Source organism: Eucyclogobius newberryi, unplaced genomic scaffold (genome assembly GCF_026437365.1).
Source record: "Eucyclogobius newberryi isolate DKJ021-1_F unplaced genomic scaffold, fEucNew1.0.hap1 SCAF_7, whole genome shotgun sequence".
Lineage (NCBI taxonomy): Eukaryota > Metazoa > Chordata > Actinopteri > Gobiiformes > Gobiidae > Eucyclogobius > Eucyclogobius newberryi.
Genome location: NW_027316389.1, coordinates 31,339,877 through 31,358,014, shown reverse-complemented (window position 1 = coordinate 31,358,014; position 18,138 = coordinate 31,339,877). Strand labels below are relative to the sequence as shown.

The following is an 18,138-nucleotide window of genomic DNA, read 5'->3' as shown; positions in this document are numbered from 1 at the left end:
TCTGTGCCTTAAACCCCTCCCCCAGATCTACCTTCAATCATTCTCTCTCACATCACAGTTCATCTCAGGCAAGGTGAGTAAAGTGTTGCAAGACTTAACTAAACACACCCAAAGGAACTGGAGTAGTTTGAATCTGTCCTAAAATAGTAAAGGCTTGAATTGGCAGGGATCATAATTAGCATCTCTTTGACTCTTGCTCTCGTGTCGAGTCCACTTGACGTATCTCATGTGGAGCTGCAGCTGGGTGAAGATATGCTACTCACATAGTCAGACAGTTCATACACAATCTTTCACACTTTGATGGCAGCTTGGTATTTCATGATTTTGTTAATAAATCATTTGCAAGTGAAGATTATAACTGACTTACGAGGCCTGATACAATTTCCAAAACACACATGGTATTATAGTCTGAACTTTATGTGTGATGTGAAATTGGTCAACGTTTGGTGGAAAAACTAAATGTCACAGGTGCACAGTGTTGGAGATGTTTATGTTTCTTTGCGTAGAATGTGCCGCAGTATAGCATTAAACGTATCAATATTCAAACAGGTCAGATCAGTGGAGCGGCTCACAGTAAGAATACATGTTTCTCAAGGGGTTTTGGAAAGCTGAAAAACAACTGTAATAATAATACATGCTAAATATTTCACTTTAGTGTGGTTGCTTTTGTTTGACCAAATGACTTGTTTGGCTTTGATATAACCAATACGGATGATTCGATACACCCATATAATTTCCCGTTTAACTCCTCGCCATGTAGGGTTGCTGATCTACCATATGTTCCATTTGTCTTGGAGCGGACACACTCTAAATGAGCATGCTGGAAGCTAACAACAGGAGGATGAATATTACACACCGGAGCTGGTGGTGCTGCAGATGGTCAACATACTTAAACGGAGTCTGTGTGGCACCGCACAGCTTTAGTTTTGTTATGAGCAACATGGTCATTGATTTGGGGAGATTATATTATATTATCCAGTCGGAGTCCAACTTGGGGAAAGCCTGGGCTCATACGCAGGGATGGCATCCATCCGACTTCGGAGGGTACATCCCTATTAGTTCGGAATTTGACCGATAGTCTTAGTCGTGTTAAGTGACCATCTAGGGATGAGCCCCAGGTGCAGAGCAGCAGTTCAAGACGCTCCTCTGTCGCCGAACTCTCGCCCGTTCTGTTACCTGTGAAGTGTTCAGATTCAAGACAGATAGAGACTGTGTGTGTCCCTCGTGTTCCTCGTGTCCCTCGTGTCCCTCGTACAAATAATGCCAAAAAGTCACATCTCAGAAAAAATATTTCAGGCGTCAGACCAAATAACTTAAGGAAAATAACAATCACAAATGACACAAATACACAAATGAATAAACACGTAAAATGTGGACTGCTAAACATTAGAGCAATTTCCTCCAAATCGCTCTTAGTTAATGAATTAATTAGTGACTATAACATAGATCTTCTAGCTCTAACTGAAACGTGGCTTCAACAAGACGACTACGTCAGACTAAATGAGTCCACCCCACCCACCCATGTTAACTTTCAGACTGCCAGGAGCACAGGCCGAGGTGGTGGTGTGGCAGTGATCTCCCACTCAAGCCTACTCATGAGCCCTAAAACTAACAATGCATTTCACTCATTTGAAAGCCTTATGCTGTCGATCACATGTCCAAATATGAAAAACCAAAAAGGAGTTTTGTTCATAGTTATCTACCGACCTCCTGGTCCCTATTCAGAGTTTTTAACAGAGTTTTCTGACTTTATATCAAACTTAGTGTTAGCCTGGGATAAAATAGTTATAGTTGGAGACTTTAATATCCACGTGAATATGAGTGATGACGCTCTCAGTAATGCCTTCAGCGCCTTGTTAGACAGCATTGGTTTCACTCAGAATGTAAATAAACCGACTCACACTCTGGATCTTGTCCTAACGTATGGAACAGAGATTAGTGACCTCATTGTCCTCCCTCAAAACCCTATATTGTCAGATCATTTCCTAATTACCTTTCAGTTTATTCTTAAAGATCATCCAGTCCCACAAAATAAAGTTATAATGAAAAGGACAATATCTGAAAAATCTATCTCAAAATTCAAAGAAATAATAGAGCCAATACTCAGTGACATGTCATGTGATCCTGCTGAGAACAGTTTTAGTCCCAGTTTAAGTGATCAATGTGTCGACTTGACCATGAATTCTCTGAAGTCTGCTCTTGACGTTGTCGCGCCGTTAAAACAGAAGGTCATTAGGCCAAAGCGCGCCTCCCCATGGTACAACCAAGAACTGCGTTCACATAAACAAAAAGTTAGAAAGTTAGAGGGATTATTTCGTCGCTCTCACACCGAAGAATCCCTAAAAGCATGGAAAAGTTGCCTGCTGTCCTATAAGCAGGCTCTGCGTAAGGCCCAAATCAGATATTATTCAAATCTAATAGAAGTCAACAAAAGTAACACTAAATTCCTTTTCAGCACTGTAGCTAGGCTAACAAACTGTCACAGTGCAGTAGAGCCCTCAATCCCAGCTACACTTAGCTCTGATGATTTCATCCTATTTTTTAATAATAAAATAAAAACAATCAGAGATAAATTAGATGAAATTACCCCCGCTATTAGCCCTGAACTAGCCCAAGCTGTAAATCTAACGTCCCATATAAATCCACCTGTAAACCTAGAAAGGTTCACAGCTGTTGATCAAGCAGAGATAACTTCAGCCATTATGTCCTCTAAAAGCTCAACTTGTGTCCTAGACCCCATTCCAAGCAGACTCCTCAAAGACATTCTTCCCCTAATTATAGACCCTATTCTTAATATAATAAATACTTCACTCGAAAGTGGCTATGTTCCACAGTCCTTCAAACATGCAGTCATTAAACCTCTTCTGAAAAAGCCTAATCTAGATCCCGACCTATTGGTAAACTACAGACCTATTTCAAATCTTCCCTTCGTCTCTAAAATCCTTGAAAAAGTTGTAGTAAAACAGCTTTGTCGCCACCTGCAGGACAATAACTTATTTGAAGTTTTCCAGTCAGGGTTCAGAGCCCACCACAGCACTGAAACTGCACTAGTTAAAGTCACAAATGATTTGTTATTAGCCGCTGACGATGGACTGGTCTCAATCCTGGTTCTGTTGGACCTCAGCGCAGCGTTTGACACCATCGACCACAACATTCTACTGCAGAGGTTAGAATGTGATGTAGGTGTTGGAGGAACAGCCCTCAGCTGGTTTAAATCCTATCTATCTGATAGGTTCCAATTTGTTAATGTAAACCAGAGCTCCTCACCAAGCTCTAAAGTAATTTACGGTGTGCCACAGGGTTCGGTACTCGGTCCAATTCTGTTTACTCTTTATATGCTGCCATTAGGCAACATTATCAGAAAGCATGACATTAACTTCCACTGCTATGCAGACGACACTCAGCTGTATTTATCAATGAAACCTGATCAGAGCGATCAAGTAGACAGACTTAGTACTTGTGTGAAGGAGATAAAAACCTGGATGACACTAAACTACCTGCTTCTTAACCCTGAAAAAACCGAGGTCATTGTGCTTGGCCCTAAGCATCTACGAGACGCTCTATCTGAGCAGATAGTCACACTGGACAATGTCAGTGTAGCCTCCAGTTCTACTGTAAGAAACCTTGGAGTCTTATTTGACCAGGAGCTCTCATTTAAAGCTCATATAAATCAAGCTTGTAAAACAGCCTATTTCCATTTGCGCAACATCGCCAAAATCAGAAGAATCCTGCCTAAAAGTGATGCCGAAAAACTTATCCATGCATTTGTAACGACTAGATTAGACTACTGTAACTCCCTGCTTGCAGCGTGTCCTAAAAGCTCCATAAAAAGCTTTCAACTGGTTCAAAATGCAGCAGCAAGATTACTAACAGGAACAAAAAGAAGAGAGCACATTACGCCAGTGCTGAAGTCTCTTCACTGGCTCCCCGTCGAGTCTAGAATCAAATTCAAAATTCTACTCTTGACCTACAAAGCCATAAATGACATGGCCCCATCCTACCTCAAAGATGCTATAGAACCATATCATCCAAACAGAGCTCTTCGCTCTCAGAATGCTGGCCTTCTGGTGGTGCCAAGAGTCTCTAAAAGCACAGTAGGAGGTGGAGCGTTTAGCTACCAAGCTCCTGTGTTATGGAATCAGCTCCCGACCCATGTTAAATATGCTGACACAGTCTCTTCATTTAAGTCCAGGCTTAAAACGTTCCTCTTCGAAATCGCTTATGGTCAGAGTAGTTAGGAACAGAAAGATAAACCCACAGCTTCAGCTACGCTGCCCTAGGAGTAACTATGCTGGGGGAAGTATGACAGCTTGAGCACTATCCTCTTCTTCTTCTGACTACTTATGCTATCAAACAATATTTATTTTTTGATTCCACTTGCAAACTGTTCACCGCCTTATTTTCTTTCTCTTACTCCTGAGGACCTGTGGACCCAGATGCCCCTCCCCTGGTGAAGTGGTCCCTGCCCTGTGTGGACGGTCCCTCATCTGCCTGAAGAGTGGGTCCAGCTCGCCTCCGACGGTCCCTCATCTGCCTGAAGAGTGGGTCCAGCTCGCCTCCGACGGTCCCTCATCTGCCTGAAGAGTGGGTCCAGCTCGCCTCCGACGGTCCCTCTTCTGCCTGAAGAGTGGGTCCAGCTCGACTCAGACGGTCCCTCTTCTGCCTGAAGAGTGGGTCCAGCTCCAGTCTCCTTGTGTCCGTCTGTCCGTCTGTGAGAGTCGGATCTCTCCTTCACTGGAACTCCTCCAGGTTTCTACGCTTTTTTCCCAAAGAGGTTTTTTTGTAGTTTTTCCTGGCCGAGAAGGAGAGTCTAAGGACAGAGGACCCTGGGACATCGTCCCTCGCCACCACGGACATTGTCTGACTTCATCGCCACCACAGACATTGTTGATTCATTTCTCCCTGTGGCCCTCAGAGGCAACTGTTGTTGTGATTTTGGGCCTTACAAAAATAAATTGATTTGATTTGATTTGATTTATGATGGGGAGTAAAATGAAAGAAAAATAATTAGCTCAGAAAGGGAAAAGGCCCCAGAGCAATTGCAATAGAGCTGCTGCTCATGAGATGCAGCACAATGATAACTGTGAATGTGTTACTTCTGCCCAGTCATGAACTGAAAGATATATTTCTATCTTAGAGTAGCATACTTACGATTACATTTAGTTGCTCAAATATGGAAAAGTGATAATGCTGCTAAAAAAGGACATCCTAAATAAAGCATGTGTTCACACTTTGCACAAACAGCTAAACAAAATTGTGTTAAAACTGGAAATTGGAACAAAATATGGACTAAACCAGGACTACAACAGGACTGAACTAGGCTCAAACCAGGACCGTATATTTCCTCAAAATGTTTTAGGGCTGTAGTATTAATAGTTGTATGGTCGATTCATTTTGTTCGATATTGTCTTAATCAATCACCTTTTTTAGAAGTCAACTAATTATTTTATTAATATATAAATATATATTGACCCCAGCAGAAAGTTAGCTGGAGTGACTGGACAGTTTAATCTGTCTTTTCATTTATGAGGATACTGTATATGTTTTTGCCTGAGATTCTATGATTTTAGAGCTTTTGCCAGCGTCACACCCTCTTTAGAGCTGATTCATCGATTGACAAGTCAACCAAGAATGGCTTTAGTCCATTACAGTTCTACTTATATGAGGTAAAATTATTCAAATAAAAACATATTTCTGCAATCATAGATAAGCATTGCTGGTCCATTAATTTCCAACTTTCTGTGACATGAGCAAATCCATGTACTTCTAATCTAATGACAATCATCCCAGCCCCATGAGAAAGTAGAAGTCCCAGACCTGTGCCTCCTCTCTGAATGAGCAGAGTGGCCTCGGCGCCCACAGGACACTCCTTGAGCAGCTCCACCACACGGTTGTGCCCGGCTGCTGCCACCGGCTGCTGGTTCACCTCCAGGATCAGGTCTCCCTCGATCAGGTTTGACGCTCCCTGTGGCGCTCCTGGCTCCAACACCTGCGCCACAGTGACCTACACATTAAGGAGACTCAGAGAATACTCAACCACTTCCACTCAAGTCAAATCACAAACAACACACTAAAGACATGAACTAACTATGAACAAGACTTACGTTTTGAACAACTGGTATTAAAAAAGGAAATAGAATAGATGCACTTTTGTATTCAGACTCAAGAACAAAACCCAATTTTAACAGGAAAACTGTAATGTTGTATTTATCAACTTAATAATTTAATATTAAATGTTGTTGTGTTCAAAATAAAGTATACCTAACTAACAAACAAGGCCGTGTTGGCTGTATAAGTTTCAGTGACCACAAGATGCTTGATGCCAGAGACAAGTGCTTAGCTCTTTTGTAATAATTGAATCAATAACACTGGCTTGGTTTACTCAATACCCACAAAGCACAATACCAGAGCAGCAAAGTGAGGCCTTTGGTCCACATTTGACTTTAAAATGACCACTAGTCTGGGACCCTCCATATGTTCAGATATGTGGTACTTAAGCGACAAAGATCACTTTGAGCTATGATTTTAGCTCATGTGCAGTGATCTAAAAACAGCACCGAAGAGTAGTGATGCACAGACCTATAGTATACACATGTCCATCAAAGACACTCACTACAATCGCTGTGTTTCAGATGACATCACAACATTAAGGCCAAAAAAATCAACATAGTTAAAATTCATATTTTAGGGTGGAATGAACAAAGTTTGTTGCGACTAATAGAAATGGTCGCATGGATATTCAAGTGTAGTCAATAGAGATGACTGCTCACCTGCTTGACTCGCTGACCCGTGGGACTGTCTGCGATAGTGAATCCAAACCCCTCCGCGCCCTTCACCATAGTCACTGTTAGCAGCTCGGCCGGTTGCACTGTCACCCCGGCCCCCGCTGTGGTCCCGCCTGAGCCCATGGAGCCGGTGTCCTCGTGGGGCGTGACAGCTGACCCTGGGGTGGTGGGAGGCAGGGATGACCCATCCAGGTGAGTGTCCCCTGGGTGAGGTGTCCCAGACAGGCTCTGCGAGGGCAGCTGGGAGCTCAGAGACAGGTACTCTAGGTAGGGGTCGTAACTGCCTCGGCCGTTCACCACCAGGGGGCGATGCTCCAGGCCGATGGGGGTCAGAGAGGTCCCCGCAGCTGCGTTAGGGTCCTCGGGGTCGAAAGGCAGAGGGTAGCCCCGACAGAGCACCAGGGTGACGCTCTGACCTATGGGCACGGACTGGAAGAGTTTGACCACGTCTGCGTGAGTGGTGCCCAGGACGCAGATGTCGTTTATGTACACGATGACATCACCTGGAGACACGGGGATGTCTTTGGTTAAAGGAGACATGAGCTTTACTCCCCGCTATTTACAATTAAACTATAATGTAGATCCTGGTTTTACATTTTGAACAATTGAAGTGTTTTCAGTAACGACAAGAGACTTCATTGTTAATCCTGTGACCACACCTGATCCTCAAACTTCCTCAAACTTATTCAAGACAGGTCTTTTCTAACCTGCAATTTAGTTTTGTTATTAAAAAATGACATTAGTATAGATTTCCTCATTCATTCATGATGCCACCCTGCCTATTAATAACACAACCCACTGGTCATAGGTGGTGGGTGAAGTTATCATATCAGTGCAGTGTCACTAGAGGCCATGGGCAGCGGACGTGTGAGACAGCGAGGTGAGAAGAGCGAGTGCGTCTGGGAGTCTGACAGCCATCTGGTGCACACTGGTGTCTGCGGAGACCAACTTATGTTTAGCACTGACAGGCCAGCGCCGAGACGAGACCATGTGCAAACTCGACTTTATCTCCAAACTACTGCAGACAGGCTGTTCTAACATCATGTACCCATCTGTCGACCTTTATGTTTCTTACCCAGTTAATCTCTCGACTCAAAACTGGATTCAGCATCGATTCAACAAGGAAGACTTTTTTATCACTACCTCATTGACGTTTACATCTCTTGTCACGACTTGTAGCTGGCTGCACGTTACCGGAGAGGCACGAGTACAAGACTGAGTTTGGCTTTTCTGTTTGAAGTTTGCATGTTTTTCTTTTGTTTGCATGTACAATATGCTCCAGCTATCAGCACTCCTGGCTGGAAACCTAGCTCTGGAGATGGTCCCCCAGGTGTGGCATTACGGCTCCCCACTGCTGAAAACAGGTTTCCCTATAAAGCCATATTAAAAATGAGTCAAATGCAAAGAACGAATTGGCCCATAAAATACTTTTACCTCTGATACAATCCATTGTTATTTGTAGAACTCTTTAAAAACACTGGGTGGAGAAGAGAATCCGACCGACAGTCGAACCTCGGATTCAGGAGGAGCAGAGTGTTTTTTGTCCTGGTCGTGGAACACTGGACCAGCTCGAGACTCTCCATCGGGTGCTTTGTGGATCTGGAGAAGGCTTTCCACCGTGTCCCTCGGGGTGTCCTTTGGGGGGTGCTCCGGGAGAACGGGGTCCGGGGCCCTTTGCTCAGGGCTGTCCGGTCCCTGTATGACCGGAGCAGGAGCTGTGTTCGCTTTGCCAGCAGTAAGTCAGACCTGTTCCCAGTGCATGTTGGACTCCGCCAGGGCTGCCCTTTGTCACCGGTTCTGTTCATTGTTTTTATGAACAGAATTTCTAGGCGCAGTCAGGGGTCGGAGGGTGTCCGGTTTGGGTGGTCGATGTTGTCCTGATGGCTCCATCAAACCCGGACCTGCAACATGCACTGGGACGGTTTGCAGCCGAGTGTGAAGCGGCTGGGAGGAGCAGCAGCTGCAGTGATGCAGTCGCTGCATCGGACTGTTGTGGTAAAGAAGGAGCTGAGTCGAAAGACAAAGTTCTCGATTTACCGGTCGGTCTACGTTCCTACCCTCACCTATGGTCATGAGGTTAGAGACAGGGTGAGGAGCTCAGAGTAGAGTCGCTGCTCCTCCAGCTGAGGTGGCTCGGGCATCTGTTCCGGATGCCTACTGGGGGCCACCCTGGGGAGGTGTTTCGGGCATGTCCCACCGGGAAGAGGCCCCGTGGAAGACCCAGGACGCTGGAGGGACTATGTCTCTCGGCTGGCCTGGGAACGCCTCGGGATCCCCCCGGAGGAGGTGGAGGAAGTGTCAGGGGAGAGGGAAGTCTGGGAGTCCCCGCTTAGACTGCTGCCCCCGCAACCCGGCCCCGGATAAGCGGAAGAAGATGACCGAAATGCTTAACACTCTTAATGACTTTTTTGTTTACATTATAAACCAAATAAAGGTTGAAATATGGCGACTGAAGGGTTTAGTCGATTAACTGTTGCTGCCCCAGGAACAATAGCCACCTTAGCCTCACCTTTTCTTATGATTAATTACTGTGGTGTACAAGATATAACATATGCGTTTTAGTTGATTAAATAATTTAGAGCCTAGAAAACTATTCCTATCTCTATGAACTAACTTTTATAATGACAACATTAGTCACAAGCAAAAACAAAAAGGCTGCAAAGTCATGGTCAAGTTTAGGTCAATCCAATTTGAAGATTAAAAAAGTTAGAAAATGAGTCTGTACAGTCATATAGCCATGACAGTTGACTCAAATCCTCTATTTCACACTTGTGGAGGTTCTCTCTGTGACTCGTGCATGCTGATCCATGTGCACACACAACCACATTTACTCATCCTCAATCCCTCTGAGCCATGCTGTGCAGCTCAAATAGGCCAGCTAATGTGAGGCGGCCTATGTGCCACTATGGCAATGTCACACAGCGAGCAAGAGGAGAGACAGAAGCTCGAAAGAGAAGGACGGAGAGATGAAGAGAGGAAGGACAGTGAGGCCGGAAGCAGAGGTGTCAGATGACCAGGTCCGATAGGAATTAGAACACATGAAAGGCAGCCAGACAAAGATGCAGGAGACATGGAAAGGGAAGGATTACAAGACACATTGGTGTGTGCACTTGAAAGAAATGGTGGAATATAAAATTATGTTAATTGCAATGTATGCCCTAAATTTAGCTGTAACCTGACACAAACATATCATTACTGTCAGAGGTATGCAAAGAGTAAACACCTCTGTACATTAGAAATATAGCCCCCTGTACAACTTCACAGGGGTGCACAATGTTAAAAGGCAACTATCATCAATAATAGTATGAACTACAACTAGTATTAAGACTAACAGCAAAAACTGCAGTAAAATGTTTCTCCAAATACTAGTCTAGCCTAGTCTAGATCACCTGGTCTTTGATGCTTTGACAAACTGATCTGATAGAATCTTAATGATGTTGGCTGTACTTTCTGTGCTACACACGTTTACAAGCTGAGTCACCACAAATGCTTCTCAGGGGTTACATTTTGCAGTGGTTCTCCTGCTGGGCCGGGCCATGGCCTTGCAGACAGGAGCACAGCGGAGTCTCTGAACTCAGCACAGCAACCGAACAACAGAAGAGGCCAGAGATCAGCCATGTTTAAGATCAAGTTAAGAAAAAATGGAAAACCGCTCAATGCCCCAAACACATTAAAGGACGAGTCAAATATACAGGATGAAGTACCGGTATACTTTATCTTAACCTTTATTTAACTGAACCAATGAATAGAAGTATTGTCTTTGCACACAGTGAATTTTCTCCTTGATAGAAAAAAGAAGAGTGAATCTAAAATAACAGCCCCGTGTTACGCACTTTCCGTCCTTGTACTGACATGAGGGGAAATTATTTCATCTGATGTGAAGTATTGGATGACAAATTCATTCAGTTTTTGCAGCCTCTTTCAGTCTGTTGCCTAGAGATTTGAAAACAAGAACTTGCTATTGCTATGGTTACAGTGTGTTAATGGTGAAGTGTTGTTATTTATTTCTGTTTTATCAATGTCAAGGAAATCATTGCTCTTATTTAACATAAACTTTAAAAGATGATAAATCTATTTAGTGAGAGTTGGTAAAGGTCTGTCCTTGTCTGGGATGAAATATAGCTCATATAAATAGTACAGCCCGAATATGCCACTGAGGGTCTGACGTCCTCTCCAGATTAATGTCTCTGAAGATGAAAACTCAAACTTTTTTAGAAAATACACTTTGAAGAAATGATCTGTTGGTGGTGTTAGCAAAACCAGTTACTGGTAATTGGATTTTGGATTGGATAAATAAAAACAATAATCTTAATCATCTGAACGTTGTACCTTTTTTCTATCAGGAAATATGAAGTTGTTAATATAACACTCACTATCTGTAGTAAAGCAGAAAGTAACTAAATAAACAGCTTTATTGTCGCAGTTGTGGCTAAAGTTGCTAAATGGCATACAACCAGAAGGTAGTGGTACCATTATTTTATTTCTTTAAAATCTGAAACAAAAAGCAAAGAATTATATAGGTCTAATTGGAGTAGATATTTAAAATGGAGTGGGGCTTCCACTATCATTTATTTGAGTGGTCTACAAGTTATAATATATCAGCAACCAAATACTGCTTGATTTGATGTATTGTTTTTATGATGTATTGTGATTATGGGCTTTACCTGTGTCCATCTTGCCGTCCTGCGCCGCCGGCCCCTCTGGGATCACACTCTTGACCTGGAGGAACTCGTCAGGCTCGTCTCCTCCGATGATGGTGAAGCCAAAGCCCATGTTACTCTTCTGCAGCGCCGTCGACAGGAACGTGCCCTTCAGCTGGGTCGGGTCCCGCGTAAACGGAGGCTTTTCTGTGGGGAGAGTGTAAGAAGATAAAGATAAAACACCACCAAAATGTGTCCACAGATTTGCATAAAAGAGTAAACTTCTAATAGTTTCATTTTTTGTATTATTATTAATCATATCAATGTCATTTAATCAGCTTTATTAAAACAAAAACATGTGACGTAAGAAAAGAGAATGACACAAATCCTTAATCATGTTGATGAAATTTAAATGTACAATTACTTTAATTTCTTACACTTTTTAAGGATTTCAATACGATATTTACAAATGAATTATCCTGATATCATTAATATGAACAAATAACATTTGTTTTTCAGTATATTTCCAGTATTCTATCCTATCAACTATTTTCACTCAAATGTATGTGTAGATGTGGTATTATTGGTTCATTTGGCTGGAACTGTGCATGTTAATGAACACACATGATAAGCACGTTGTGAACATGTTGGATTGTAGCCATCTGTTCACTCTCACAAACACAATCTCATTCATACCCCAGCGTATGAACACTGGAGGCCAAGTGGGTGAAGTGTCTGAACCAAGGACACAACAGCATGCCCAGAAAAACAAGAACTACTGGACCGAAGAGCTAAGGCCTTCAGACAAATCTTGCCTCCTGCTTTTTAAATGATTGTAGGGCAGCACGATATGGAGGGAAATTTCACATTCAAGAACTATGTAAAAAATTGCAATAGCATTATTTACAATATAACCTGCAAAACACTTAATAAGCTACAGGACATCACAAACTCTGTTGCCTGCCCCTGTCCTCCAGAATCTCCACTGGCTCCCCATCTCACAGCACATCCAGTTCACAGTCCTCCTCATTACCTTCAAAGCCCTCCACAGTCTGACCCTCTCCTACCTCACAATCTTGCTCCATCACCACACTCCCTCAAAACCAGCCTCCTGTCCCTCCCAAAACCCTGAGACAGCACCCACCTCCACACGTTCAAGAAAAACCTCAAGACCCACCTGATAAGAAATGTTTTTAATCTTTAATTCCATTTAATCTAAATCCATTATCACAATTTCAATTTCAACTGTTTTGATCTTTCTGCATTCATTTTACTTAATGAACTTAATGACGATACAGGACTCTCAGATGTAACAGAGCTTCTATTCAGTCTCATCCCCACAGACATGAACAAAACCATTTCGCTCTGTTCTGTTCGATTATGCACTGGACAAATTGCCCGGCGGGTACAATAAATGAAACTAGCTAACTAACCAATTGACTATTTTATTGTTGTTCTGTGAAGCATCTTGTGTGTCCTGAAAAGCAGCAAAAAAGAAGTTTAAAATGTAAAAGTTCCTGACTAAAACTGTTTCTTAGACTGAATGATTAATGATTGTATGTAGTACTTCCCTCCAGCTGTGATCAGTAAAGTGCAGGATGAGAGAACATGACAGTTTGTACCTCTGTAAATGGTGGGGAGGGGCAGAGCAGACAGGCCCTGGCTCTGGATCTGTCTCTGCTGCTCCAGGCGTCTCTTTGCCTCCAGCACTGGGTTCTCAAACTGTGTCCTCCGGTTGATATGACTGAAAATACACAACATTACTTTATGGATAACCATAATAATACACTGAACGATTTGGGAAAAATACCTAATTGCAATTTTTCAGATAAATATTGTGTTTAGATGAGTGTTTTAATAATCAGAGTCTGTTCAAAGGTCACATTTTTCAGGAGAATTGACAAATATACTGAAATATGATGTATTAGAAACATCTTTGTAAAGATCTAAAATACAGGTTAAGCAGTTTATGCAGAATAAGACAGGTTATTCTGTTGTTTGTGCTTAGGTTAAGTATAACTTGGCAACGTCTTTCAAAAAGTAGACTTCACAATTCAGACTTGGATTACATGAGGAAGAGGCATACAACTTGAAGTAACTTATGTTTTTGATAAAGGGACGAATTTGAACCAAAATATGTTTCACAGTTCTAATGGAACATGCAGGTTAAAACCATTATTCTAAATATTCAACAACCATAGTGTGGAATGTAGTACAGTGATATACTATGTTGTCTGAGCTGGTCTAATATGGTCTATGATGGTTAGCCAGGCGTAAATTCTTTTACGGGGACGATCTTCATCATCGTCTTCGTCCATCTTTACTTTTGCTGCCAACCACTAATCAGTCAAATCGCTTAAACGACACTGACAACATTCATACATTATTCACTATATTCTCTCATTCATGTATGTTAATACCGATAGTCTTTGCTATCATTTGAGCCAAGAAAGTTGATAAAACCTTGGCAGACCTCGGCGATGCTTCATAATATTTCAACATAATATTTCAGTTTCAGTTTGAGTAAGTGCTGGATTCGTTAATCATATTTGCTGCACAAAGCTGAGATAACACAGACATATTTGTTGATGCAGCCAAATCTATTACAGCAGATTAGAGCACGCCATAATGTTTCTGAAAGTAAAAAAGGCGCTCTCCGATCACACTGTAGTCTGCAATGTAGCAAATAAAAAACATGATCAGGTGAAGTCATTACTGTGTCAACAACAAACATTTTACAGTTTACCAAAGGAGCATCGAGATATAAAGAACTTCATTCATAATTCATGCGGCGTCAGAGTAAACCATAAAAATGCTTTCTGTTTTACAAGCGTGGCATGGATATAACCGAGCCTACGGGAAGAGACTTACTCCACATAGTAACTGCCGTAGATGGGGTCGTCTATCTTCTCCCAGCCATAGGGCAGCTCTGTGGACGAGAGAGAGGGAAGATGGAGTCAGCTGACATTCAGAGTGAGGGAAAATCAGTGCTTTCGGGTTCTAAATTAAAGCAGAGAAAGGAGACGAGGTGAATGTAAGACGGGTGATCCCAAAGTCTTGCTTTAATGGACAGACAGGACTTCGATCGGAAAGGTTCAAAACACACTGATCACTGCACAGATGTCAATACACAACAGGACAAGAAGAAGGAATGTTTTAATATTCCCGCATTGACTGAAACCAGGTTCACCGATGAGAGCAAATGGCTTTTAAAAAACCTTTAAAATGCTTTACTACAGCCATTATCCCGCTAATGCTAGATTGTGCTTATTAGGGCACAGAAATAATGATTTTTACTGTTTTGAAAGGTGAAAAACAGAACTACTGCATGTATCCAATTTTTTGCTAAAATAATAAAAAATAAAAAAATAAAAAAATAAAACCACAGCGCTTTCACTGCTTCTAAATTTAAAGCCTTTTCTTATCGCAGTGAATATTTTGGAGGCGATACATGAGGACTGCTGTAAGGAGTTTAAAATAAACTAGTTCTTTTTTCATGTTTCAAAACTGTGAGTCCAGTGGTTCTTTTTTTGAGGGTGCATATGTCAGTTATGATGTCCGTCCAGTCCTTAATCATCGGGGCAGTTTGTGTCATCCATTTGTGTGACTGCCTTCTTCCCAACTGCCAGAAGTATTTAATTTTTGGGGCCTGAAAACCAAAATTGAGTGGGATAGTGGTACCTAAAATAGTCTTGCCTTGTTAACTTGTGCCCAATATTTCTGTCACAGTTTCTCCATCATTCAGGCCCCTCCCTGAGAATAATGAGCACTTTGACATGAGGGTCACATTCTTCTAAAACAAATTCCTACAAACATGGGACTTTGTGGAGTACATATTTCTTCCTACTTCTCATCCATGGGCAAAATTACCTTCCTTTTCTCATTTTAATATAGTTAGTAGATTGGCTGTCCAAGTCATTGATACATCCATATACTTTAGATATTATTTGCCTTGAAAGTTGCAATTTATGTGCTTTGATTTCTTGATTATAATTACTCCTTATTTGTAAGTACCTATAAAAGTCCTGTTCCCCCAAGCCAAAGGAGTCTTTCAGCATATCTAAGCTTTTAATTTGATTTTCTTTTACAAGCTGGTAAAAAACTCTTATGCTCTTTTGTTAACAACATTTTGAATCTCAGGTCGGTGCGGTTTGGCTCAAAACTTTGGTCATATGCAAACCAGCTTAAGATTTGAATATCTTTGTTCAATTTATGTTTTGATTAGCTTCTTCCATGTCATAAGAGCAGATTTTACCCATGGGTTCTCAACTTCCTCCAAGTTACTCGGCCGCTGCCACAACGCTGCACTCCATTTTTCCATTGTGCCTCATATTCTGGGTCACACCAGTACAGCAGTGCTCTGATTTGAGCTGAAATTAAGTAATTTTTCAGGCAAGGTAGACCCCAACCATCTTTTTTTTTGGCAGTTGTATGGTCTGGAATCGGATACGGGGTCTTTTACCATGCAATATGAATCTAGAGATTGCTTTATTCCACTCATCAATCAGCCGGTTGGGGATTTCAGGTTTTTGTAAATTCAGTTTGTATCCAGACATTGGGCCAATATCATCAAGGAAATGCATCACTTTAGGTATAGAAATCTCTGGCTTGGTCAGAAACAATAAAATGTCACCTGCATTGCAAGCTAGTTTATGTTCCATCCCGTGAATTGTAACACCATGCATTTTTTCTGATTAACTAACATATTGGGCCAATGGTTTCAAATACAAAGCAAACAGAGGGGGGACTAGGAACAACCCTGCCTCACCCCTCTTTACAAAGTCAGTGGATTCGTCAAAGGGCAATTCATTTTTATTCTTGATGTTGGACTATCGTAAAGAGCCTGTATATTATCTTGTGTTTGTCGTTTGTAAATAAATCCTCTCTGATCATTATGAATTAGATTTGGGAGTATTTGTTCCATTCTATTGGACATAATTGAGGTGTACATGCGATAGTCCACATTCAGAATTGAGATTGGTCTGTTTGAAGCACAGTCAAGTCGATCCTTCCCCTCGTTAGGTATCAAGGATATAATGGTTTGCATCCAACTCGGGGAAACCAGATCTGTTAACTGCCCAGTTAAAAGTTGACAAAAGTAGGGGAGTGTTTTTATAGAGCTTTATACCACTCTGAGGTGAACCTGTCACCTCCCGGAGATTTATTGCTTTTAGTCTTTTAATTGTGCTTTGAATTTCAAAGTCAGTTATTTCAGCACCTAACTTTTTCATGATGTCCATCCATCCATCCATTTTCTACCGCTTGTTCCCTTTCGGGGTCGCGGGTGACTGGAGCCTATCCCAGTGACTTCGGGCCTTGATGTCATGATGGGTAAATTAAGTGTCAAGAAAATGTTATATTTCTTCTTGTAGTATTCTCACTGGGCGGTGGGACAAACCGTGCAAGCGACGCAGGAGAGAATTTTTTTTCGCTTGGGCCTACGGCGCTCGCGCAGTGATCTTAATATGGCATTAAGATCACCGTGCGAGCGCCGTAGGCGGCGCGAGGCTTTCTTGTGAAACCAAAATAATCCAAAGTTCCAGTAGCTTTCCGTTTTGCCGACATTGTTTACGTAGGTTATAAGGCTCAAGGAAGTAGATCCGCTGCTTTTTTGAACTGACCGTTACCAAGTCAGTGTCAAGACGGTGCCCTGCCTATCCCCCTCCTCAGTAGTTGCGTTGACATTTATATTACTCCGGAATAAATTGGTTTTCAAGAGTTATTAGCCACCCATCACTACCACACTACCACAGACGCTCTCGCAGAACAGGTGCCAAATGAACATTTGGGACCAGAATTACAACGAAGTTGTCTACATTATTGAGTGTAGCTTTCTTAACTATATGATAGCTTTGTATGTTACTTGAATAAAAAACACGATCTTTGTTTTTCCAACCTGGCGGATTTTTTTTCAACCTGGTGGTATTTTTTGGCCATGGCGCCTCGCCCTGCTAAAACACCTCAGTGAGAACACTGAAATGACGATTGAAGTTGGTCTTGTTTGGTTAGAATTACATTGTTCTGGTTGTCTGGCATTTAAATATTGTTCTCTCTCCCAGTTGTTTTCTAAGCTCCTAAGAAAGCAATTAAGACAAATTTGAACCACTTTCATAGTATCTTTGTTTGGTAAAAAGCATTTATCTTTTTCATTTTTATTGAGGTTATTAATCTCGCCTCTTTATCTCTTTAATTTCTTATAACATTTGGGGGTTCACATTTTCTGTATGTGTGCTTTCCAAAAGTTTTAATTTGTTCTGTAGATCGTTTAGTGTTTCTCGCTTTTGTTTCTTTTTAGCTGAGGCGAATATAATTACCCTGAATGGGTCGGGAGGTTTCACCATTATAATTATCCTCTACATAGGTTTTAATATATTTTGACATTTTTTAAAAACTATACGCCATTTAAAATAAAACTTTTCTGTCACTTGTAAAACTGGGCTTTTAGGCTAAAATTAATTGGGCTACTAACCTAAATACTGACCACAGGGTGCTTTTGGATGCACAACATACCTTTAACCATGCAGCGTGTTCCACTTTTTTCTTCTATTTCCAGTAAGTTCTATATTTGAGTTCTGTTTCTATATTCCGAAGTGAGTAGTTTTTCTGACAGCATATTTTTACTCAATATTTAGTTTGAAGTAACAATACTTAAGACTTAAGTACAAGTGAGTAAATTTAATCTAATGACAAAATCGTTATGTGAACAAGATTAT

General features: G+C 41.7%; 1 protein-coding gene across 6 annotated transcripts in view; it reads right to left on the bottom strand.

Moving 5' to 3' along the window:
* The window catches only part of magi2b (membrane associated guanylate kinase, WW and PDZ domain containing 2b), a 125,779-nt gene that overhangs the window by 22,672 nt on the left and 84,969 nt on the right, over positions 1-18,138 (bottom strand). For 4 of the 6 annotated variants that reach the window (XM_072435666.1, XM_072435671.1, XM_072435668.1 and 1 more), the window contains exons 7-11: positions 14,297-14,354; positions 13,048-13,169; positions 11,450-11,632; positions 6,771-7,288; positions 5,818-6,004 (exon numbers count right to left, since the gene is read on the bottom strand). In XM_072435666.1, coding sequence (XP_072291767.1) covers positions 5,818-6,004; positions 6,771-7,288; positions 11,450-11,632; positions 13,048-13,169; positions 14,297-14,354 — 1,068 coding nt within the window. The remainder of the gene's footprint in view (positions 1-5,817; positions 6,005-6,770; positions 7,289-11,449; positions 11,633-13,047; positions 13,170-14,296; positions 14,355-18,138) is intronic. The other 2 variants (XM_072435667.1, XM_072435670.1) reach the window with 1 other exon arrangement.